General features: G+C 38.3%; 1 protein-coding gene across 3 annotated transcripts in view; it reads left to right on the forward strand.

The window, feature by feature from the left end:
• Positions 1–8,655: 8,655 nt before the first annotated feature.
• SYNPO2 (synaptopodin 2) overlaps positions 8,656–9,621 on the forward strand; it is a 74,626-nt gene continuing 73,660 nt past the window's right edge. For 2 of the 3 annotated variants that reach the window (XM_056489962.1, XM_056489963.1), the window contains exon 1: positions 8,656–8,978. In XM_056489962.1, coding sequence (XP_056345937.1) covers positions 8,850–8,978 — 129 coding nt within the window. In that variant the 5' untranslated portion in view covers positions 8,656–8,849. The remainder of the gene's footprint in view (positions 8,979–9,621) is intronic. The other variant, XM_056489964.1, reaches the window with a different exon arrangement.

Consider the following 9,621-nt stretch of genomic DNA (forward strand, 5'->3'; position numbering starts at 1 on the left):
CTCGTGATTTAATTGAGTTACTTAAGATGCAAAAACTTCTATGTGTGTTCTTACTTTGACTGTGCTTCTGCTTTACTCCATTAATGTCAAAGTAAAAAATTACCTGAGCACAGAAAAATTTACATAACAGGTAAGAATTTCTATTTTTTGTAAAAATATCAGTCAATTACAAAGTATTTTTCAAAATACAGTGTTCATGCTATTGGATACTTTAAGTATAAAACAATTGATGCCTTCCCTATAATCAACAAAAATAAACATCAGAATTAAGTTTTTTAAAAAATCCATCATGTTATTTTTACACCACAGAAGCAACAGAGGGATGAGAGATGCAGCTGGCATTAAAATTAAGGGTAGGAGCAAAATTCAGCACAGCACTTGGTGTCACAGCATGCATGGTAAATATGCACTGTGGAGGCACATAAACCACTTGTTCAGCATTTGCAGACATGGGCAGTTGTCTGACAGATCCATGTCAAGGCCAGCTCCAGAGTACGTGAGCACCAAAAGCAGAGGCCTGTGCCAGAGGCAGAAGGAGCTGAGAAGTCTGGAAACTGGTTCCTGGCAAGAAGATGCAGCACAGCAGGCAAGGCTGCAGGATCAGCAGGGGTTAAACATCAAGGTGTTTTTGGAGGGCAGATTTTTCCAATAGAATCTGCTCCACTTGGAAAGGAATTAGTTATCAAGGAGTTGGAATTCTTGTTCCTATTGCCAGGAATGAAGATAGCTGGATTGCTTTTTAATCTATTGCAGTTATTTGGATGGGGGTAAGATTTCATGAGGGAAGGTCCTGGTAGTGTCACCTCTACTCCTCTGGTAAAGCCTAAGCAGAACCATTCAGAGGCAGAGGGAGCAGTGCTGGCTGCCTCCTGCAGGCTGCACTTGATGCCAAGGCAGATTTTTATGCCCTGTCCTTATGCCAGATGCTGTAGTTGGAACCACCAACATCAGACCCACAGGGCAGACACTGGGCAAAACACTTCACTGCAGTTGTGAGTGTTAGAAACTGCTTCACAAACCTTACATCTTATTTTGTAATCCAGAGGAAAGAGGGAAGGAAAGGATACTCCAGGAGGACTCAAACTATCAAACTACAAGCAGACAATTTGAAAAGCTTTCATATTTCTCAAGGATTCACTGTATATCTAGCAGCTATTTCTCCCATTTTCCTGGCCTAGACCAAAAAATGAGAATTTACAAGTGTAAAAACAGAACCCAAACTTCCCAAGACTCATACTGCATATATATTCTCCTTTTCTTGTTTTCACTATGGAAAAATTCATTCTTAGGAACCTTCCAACTAACAAACAATACCTGCTTTAAACTGCAATGCAAAAATAGTTTATTTTTATACTGGACTGCAGCCATGCATGTAATGGAACTCTTTCAAAGCAACCAGCCAAGGGGAGCTAATCACCTCTGCACTTGCTAACAGGAAACAAAATTTAAAAGATGAAATCTGATGCAGGTGAGTATTCATCAGACTAATTTTAAATCTTTGTGTTCAATCCTAAATTCCACATTAAACCATAATTTCAAAATTTAGTAAATTAATTGGGCCTAATCCATAACCCAGCTATGATTAAAATATATTTTCCAAGTGAATATGATGTGGTTACTCTTGATTAATTCCACTGTTGTACATCCGAGGAGAGTTTTGCATGGTGCATTTCTTTAGCCCAACAAGCTGGCATGAAATGTTCTTCCAATAGGAAGAGGGGAGATCATAAAATCCAACTGTTTTAGATGAACAGATGGATAAAAGGTGCTGTGTTACTTAACTGCCACCTTTCAAAGACAATTCAAAGAGCAGGATGAAGCACTAGGGCAGAGGTGAGCAAAGTGGAACACCTGCTTGCATTACTTACATGTGTGTTCCATTCAAGGCTCTTCCAAGCTTTGGCAAAGAAGATCAATTTTGATTCCCACAGGCTTTGTTAGGAAGAATGTGATGCAGCATCTCCCTGCCAAAACCAGAAAGAAAATGACACATAAATAGTTTTCTTTTTAGTTTAGAGGCTTTTATCAGAATTTTTCCAACTACTGAAGCCAAAACTGTAGTCATCCCATCTCCTGAGAGTAAAAATGAAAAGGAAATAAACACCTTAGAGTCTTTCCAAGTCCCAAGAGTAAATTAGTTCTTGCTTGCTAAAACACAGGGATAAGTAAAACCAGCAGTGGAATGACACCTGGATACATGAATTCTAGTCCAAAACCCTACTTCTAGATTAATAAGAAGCAGTAATTCCAGTGTCACAATTTTTTTTCCATTTTCACAAACCTTGCAGTGAACGTTTTCTCACAACAAAATCTCGTAGCTATTTTGTGTATTCATTTTTGGACACAATCTGAAATCCTCGTCTTTTCAAAAAAGAAAACTTCCTCAAAAGATTTTTGTCCAAGGAGTCCAGGGAAAAAAAAAAATTACTTCTCTTTAGGAAAGTATTTCCTGATTATGTGAGACTGGCTATGGTAGGAACAGGAAGGACAAACACCAAAGAAACATGAGAGGTCTCTTCCCCAAATTCTTGCCTCTTTGAGTTATCCATACGTTTTTATGTCTTGTATTTAATGGTGCAGGTCTTTAGCTGCAGAGGGCCTGTGATATGTACATGTTTGAGAGCTGCTCATTAATCTGTCTTCTAACATGTTGGATTGTAGTTACATTCCATACACAAATTTCTATTTATTCTTGTATAATTCAGCGATGCTCAATGCTAAAAACATCATTTCTATGTTTTGGAGGAAAGTGGCTTCTTTTGCCAATTTATTTGGGCTTTTTTCCTCATAATAGATACAAACTCCCGATCTAGGATGACACCCAGTAACCTAAAAGCTGAGAAATACCCTCCTGTACATTTCTTTGCTTCTTCAACCATGCTTCATTCGCCAGTCTTCAAGCTGCAGAAAAAAATAAGAAAGCAGGACTAGTTCTAAAATTCCAACCCATCATACAGTACCTTGCCTCATAATTCACATAAGGTATTAAAATTAAGATCTTTTACCTTTAATGGTGAGGAACTGCTCATACCTCCTGTGTGTGAGCAGAGTTTTCCTGTCTAGCTTTATAGGTAGCTAAGAATTATTATGACCTGTATATTTAATTTTTTTTCACTAAGAACTTGGTATTACTGGTTTTGGTACCTTTGCCACTCAATGTCTGTACTTCCAGTGAGCAAACCCTCAAACTTATCTGGCAGTGCACTGCAAGGTTCCTCATGCAATCAAAACATCTGGATTTTGTTAATTTGTCTTGTAGGACAAGAGAATTTTGCTGGGAAAAGATGAAGAGAATCAGCTTTAATGGATGTTAGCTGGAGCCATGAATTTGAACCTTCCATCAATATATTTAATTCACATTGTCATTTTATACCTCTTTTGAAAATTAAATCCTTTCCATGTGTCTCTGTTCCTTGTGGCTTCTTAAGTCAGGAGAAAAAAAACTTAAGGGTAGCAATTAAGCAGAAATATATTTTTCTACTTCTGTAAGGTTTGTGGAAAATTATGTTTAGAACAGCCTTCAAAATTTGTTTTTGCCTTATGTAACTACTGAATTGGAGGACTAAGAAATAAGGCATATTATTAGGCAAGGATTTGGGAAAATAACATGTGCTGAGATGCTTGACATTGCCCAGTTTGCAGAAACTACTTTTAAAAAATCATTTGAAGGCATATATTGGAGAGCTCACCTTCCCTTCATTTGGAAGAGACTGTGTACCATGATTTCTTTAGTGGCATGGCTGTGATTTTATAGTTTTTTCATTAAACTAGCTATATATTCACAAGTGAGAGATTTTCTCCATGTAACTAACAAAAGAAAACAAAAATAAGCAGCCCAAACCAAAACCAAATTAACAAACAAAACCCCAAAACAAACAAACAAACAAACCAACCAAAGACCAAGAACCCACCAAACAAAAAGCACTGGCTTGTTTTTTTTCCTTCCCCCCACCCCACTGATTCTCCCACTTGGCTGAAATCACATTCTACAATAAATTGAGTAGTTTATTAAATTATTTACAGATGATACAGTTAAATCTAGAAAGCTGTTAAAGTAGGTATTATTGGGGAACTAGCTTGTGTTGATTTTAATGTGGAAAAAAATCAGATATGAAAAGAAAATGAAATGCAGAAAAAGGAGGAAGTTAGACCATCTGGGTACTTACAGCAGTAAAATGTGCCCATAAATTAGAGATCATGATATCCCCTTTCCCTCTGTCTCTTCCTCATTACTAAGGAATGGGTGGAAATATTTGCATTTTTAAAGAATCCACAGACCTAGGACACTGCTGTAGGAAACTGTAGGTGAAATGAAAGCTTTGCTTTTATTGCTGGATGAAAAGACAAACATATGTCTTATTTATTCTTCCATTTGAAGAATGTCTTCTGAACTCAGCTGCAGAAATACTTCATTATTAGATTTTAGATAAATCCACTTGTAGTAAAACTGTTCAAAACTGTAGTAAAAATGTATCATACATTATTGCAAAGAGAAAATATATGGCCAAGTGGCAGCAGATGAGGCAAAGAAAACTAAGAAGTGGTCACCAAGACCACACAGAGCTTTAAAGGAATTCAAAGCTGAAATTGCTGCCCATTACTGAGATTAGAGAGTGCCATTTTTTAACTGAAGTGTTCCAAGAGAGACTCAGAAAACAAGAAGCCTGTCAGCCTGATATCTATCCAAAACAGAGGTGGAAGCTGTAATATGGAACAGTGGACATCTGGATAAATATGACTTATCTGGGAAGAGTTAAAAAGTTTTTCATAAAAGGAAGTCCTGTCTCACAAACATAAGGCAGTTCTTTGAGGGGATCAAAAAACACGTGGATAAGGGTGATCTGATTGATCTTGGATTTACAAAAGGCTTTCAACAAATTCCTTCACCAAAGGCTTTTAAGAAAACTAAGCAGCCATACCATAACATGGCTTAGAAGTATAAGGTGATACACATTGGGGAAAAAAACATTAATTCACATATAAAACTATGTGCTTTGAACTAAGCAGCATCAGACAAGTTTTTAAGACTTTGAAAGAAAATTCCAGGAACACATTAACTCTGCAGTGTCTGCAAAAGCAAATCAGGTGTTAGCAGTGTTGGGGTTAGCAACTAGAGAACAAAATGGATATCATCATGTTGTTGCATAAATCCCAACTTTGCTTCCTCAAGGCTGTGTGGTGTTGCAGACACTCATTTCAAATAGGACTTAGAACTGTAGAGGACGTCGAGAATGAAAATGAGGAGAATGAAAGGTGTGAGATGGCTTCTCTGTAAAGGAAGATTAATTATTCTGCTCTCTGTTTAAGAAACAGTGGACATGCAAAAGGTCTGTAAAATAACTGCCTGGGAAGTGTGCCTGGGGATTGCATTGTCAAGTTTCCCTTGATCCATGAGCCAGGGGACAACAAATCAAATCAATCTGTAGGATCCAGATTCAAGGCAGAGAAAGTGACTCTTTATGTCACTATTTAGTTAGGGATGACTTCCTGCACTAAGCTAAAGATAATAAAAGTCATGTGGGCTCAAGAGGGAACAACCTGCAAAAGTTCATGGAAGAGAAATTCCTGTTACAAAGTACAGAGCTGCCACATCCAGCTGAGGAAGTCTTTGGGTGGAGGCTGCCTGGGGAAAGAAATGCACCATTTTCCATGTTCCATTTTCTATCCATTATTAGAAACAACATTTCAAGATAGATGGTCTCACTTTGGCTGTTCTGCAAGTATTCCTACCTTATCACAGCTCAGCCAGGCTATTGTGCTGGGTTTTTTGACTGGCAGGTCTTGAAGGGAGATGAGCAAGGGAAGGATTGACCTGGAAATCTTTTAATACAGACTTCATCATACAAGATCAGATTGAAGCCAAAGCTTTCCCCCTATTTGGGCACAGATAGGTGTTGAGTGAGTTCCACCATTTGTCATTTTTCCAGCTTATAGGATTGTTTGTTACCTAAAGGTTTTATCATTTGATGCCTAAAACTGGATCTTTAGGTTTTAGTGAAAAATGGAGATGGTGGCAGTGGTTAAATGGCTGTAGTTGCCATTAGCTTGAAATTCTTTGGTGTATTTTGAAAATAATTTCAGAATTGATGCAATTTATTTAAGATCTAGAAATTACAGAGACCAAAAAGTCATAAACTCGATTACGGACTCCACTTTTATTTTGATGTCCAGTATCTGACCAGCATTTAGAAATCCCAAAGGATGCAAGAGTGTGCAAAAGGATAAGAGTTATATTAAAAAGCAAAACATGATGCAGCATAAGCATTTAAGAAATTCATATAAAGCAACTGGGAATTGTTAGGGCCTATGGAATGTTCTTTGTGAGATTAAGACATAGGAAGCTTTGGGTCCCCCCATCATGGGAATAATTTAGTTACAGACTTCAAATTATTTCCTTACTGCAGAGCAAACAAGAAATTATACCTTAGAGGAAAGCAGCAATTTGTTTGAAATTGTTGTTATAGAAGTCCCTCAACATGCTGACAAGACAAAAGTTATTTCTCCTATTTTTTTTTCCTGTCAGGAGCACAGCTCTTGTCAGTTCAAGCAAAGTATCACTTTAAATGTGAATATGGTTAAAATATGTCCAAAGCTTTGTAATACACCAAAATCAAACAGATCCTGATGTTCTGACTGGTCATTTTTTCAGCTGAGCTATCACTAATCAAGGTTGTTCTGTTCTAATATATTACAATTTATAGTTGCATGGTCAGAAGTGGCAGAAACATCTGTATCTAGTACAAATTCCTATCACATAGGCGACCATCCAAATGCAGGGATGATTCTCTCTACTTTGATTTCTCCAATAAGTATGTGAAGAAGTTCAGAAAGAGAGATCAGATTTGATTATTGCTTTTCACCAAATGGTAAGAGACTAATACAAGCTCAAAATACACTAACAGTAATTAAGCATTTCATCACAAATTTGTAACATTTGAAGGACTAATAATTATGTGATAAATTTTGCAAAAACAGATGTCTAATTTTTGTATTTAACAGTGTCATAGAGCATTTGTTGCAGCTATATGCTGAAGAACTGTATTGCCATAAAATCTATAAAAACTTGCACCATTAGGTAAAAAGGAGATAATTTTGTCTAAAGCAAGATTCTGTCTAGGGAAAGACTAAAAATCTGTCTGCTGCAGCAACGTATGAAAACAGCAGAAGATAATAAGAAGTTAGCCACCTTGAACTATTTCAAAATATGTGTCTGCACTCAAAGGTTGTCTAGCAAAGTCCCTTTAAAGGCCATCCACTTTCCTATGGCTTCTCTGGTGGTGTTTACCTTAAGAATTTAATTATATGGCAACCTGTGCTTGTTTTGCTTCTCCAGAGCTGTTAACTTGTAGTCAATAAAGCAAGCACTCTTCCTCCTCCTAAATCCTGTTATTGAGTGACATTTTCCTCTGTTTGATTAGGGATCTTCTCTCCGCCCAGGCTTTGTGTTACCTTAGTGTCCCAGAGGACTAATGAAGGACTCAAGCTCCTAAAAGTCTGTCTACTTCTTCCAGCCAGAATATTTCAGTTTAACAGAAGATCCTGTCTCTATCATGATATTTTGCCTTTGAAGCATCACTCCAGGGGTCCTAAATTGACAGATGGACTGGATAGGTTTAAATCCTCAGTGGTTACCTTCTACTTAGATGCAAAGTCACGTGATTTAAATGATGAGTGTTTCCTGTAGCCCCAAATCTCTGACAGCTTAGAACCAACCAAGTGGAAATTCTTCAGAGAGGGATGTCAGTGAATTTATACTGTGAGAATCTGATGTCCCAGTACCCTGGGTCTCAAAGCAAAAAGTGTTTCTTTCAGAAACTTGTCCAGACATTATAGATTGCTCACCTGCTGAACACTCTCCTTTAAAACCAGCTTAGTTCAAAATGCAAGGTGATTTAAACCAGGTTACCAGACTTTGGGCTGAGGTGAGGAGATAATGCTGTCATTTGCTAACACCCAGCCAGAGGAATATTCATCCTGTGCTGAAGAACAGTCACCTCTTAAACCACCCCAATGAATTTATGAATTTATTTTAATGGCACAATGCTAACCATCCATTCATAGCATCTGTAGAGAGATCTAATACTTCATTTCACTAACCCTCTTCCCCACTCTGGTAGGAAAGGCAGCAGTCTGCATAAGAACAGGAATTATTAGGATCCAATGGTAATTCAGGTCAAAATCATAGCATACTTTAAACTATACTGAGGTCAGAGAGAACTAGAAAAAGAAGCAATTCCATGACAGGGAAATTATAAGGCTTTTCTCTCTCTCTCTGTTTTTTTTTTTTCTTACATGCCTGCAGTGCTGCAGAAAGTGCATGCAGAGTAGAGATGAAAATCCTAAAGCCAGCTCAGTCTAAGCGAATCAGTTATTCAGAAGATGCATGTGGTGTTTCACTTGAGATTCTGCTTGGAGTAAAAAATGCAAGAAATGAGTAAATTAGAGTTTAAAATGTCTGGTACCATTTACTAAAGTAAACTTATTTCCCAAATTGTCACAGGGAAATGTACACTTCTTTTTGCTGCTGTTTTGATTTAGCTGGCAGGAGAGTCATGTTTAAAGGCAGCTTTCTCTGCCTCACGGCTGAGCCTCTCTGTGTGCACTCCTTCAAGTTCCAAGTTCACTTACTTGGCTTTGAAGGTGGGCCGAGCATCGGAATCTGACGAAAGAGTGGGCTGTGCCCTCGGTGCGAGGGAGCTCTTCCATTCCCCTCAATGACCACATTTGCTCGTGCAGTACACAGCAGCAGCAACAGTGTGGTGCTCTGGGTCTCCAGCTCTGCCCGGCAGACGAATCTCCAGCTCTCTGCACATCTGCAAGCCAAGTCTTTCATGTTCTGCCGTGTGTGAATGCTGCCCAACTGCACCAGGAAAATGGGCACAGGGGATTATCTCTGCATTGCAATGAGCGGAGGGGCGCCGTGGGGCTTCAGGCTGCAAGGGGGCAAGGAGCAGAAGCAGCCTTTGCAAATCGCCAAGGTAGGAGCATGACAGAAAGATGCTGGAATTTTGTGGACAAGGATGACAGGACCACTTTGTTTAAATCCATCCTGCTTCCAGGAAAATGGTTGGTGTGGATCTTGTTGTGATGCTTGTTTGAATTTGCTAACGTGTTTGCAGAGATTCTACAGGTGCTGATTCTGTCCATTTCAATAGAAAGGGATTATTACTTTTTGGTAACTTGCAAGTGTTGCAAAAGTTTTGGTAGACGCTGAATGTTTTCACTTGTGACATGATGCGTGCCTTTCAGCTCCTGTTTGCTTTGCTCTCTGGCTTTGAGTGCACCCGGCACATCGCAAAACTCAATCTCATATTAGGAAATGCTGCTTCAGTCATCTATTTATGATAGTTTTTCTACTCTGGTCATAGAATAAATACAGCTTTATTATGAGAAAATGTTCTTACTATTTTGGGAATCCTGGAAAGCATTACACTGACTTATCTCTAGTTTTGGAAAGTTATCCAGTCTTAGAAGCAGCTTTAATAGAGGCCAAACGTTCCCTCTTGTATTTCATGACCAATGCTGAAAATTACTGGACACTGTGTAAATTATCTGCATGTATAGAAGGAGGGCAAGACAGACAGTGGAAATTGATAATAAATTAAAAATAGGAACTAGTAG

Source organism: Oenanthe melanoleuca, chromosome 4, assembly GCF_029582105.1.
Source record: "Oenanthe melanoleuca isolate GR-GAL-2019-014 chromosome 4, OMel1.0, whole genome shotgun sequence".
Classification (NCBI taxonomy): Eukaryota; Metazoa; Chordata; class Aves; order Passeriformes; family Muscicapidae; genus Oenanthe; species Oenanthe melanoleuca.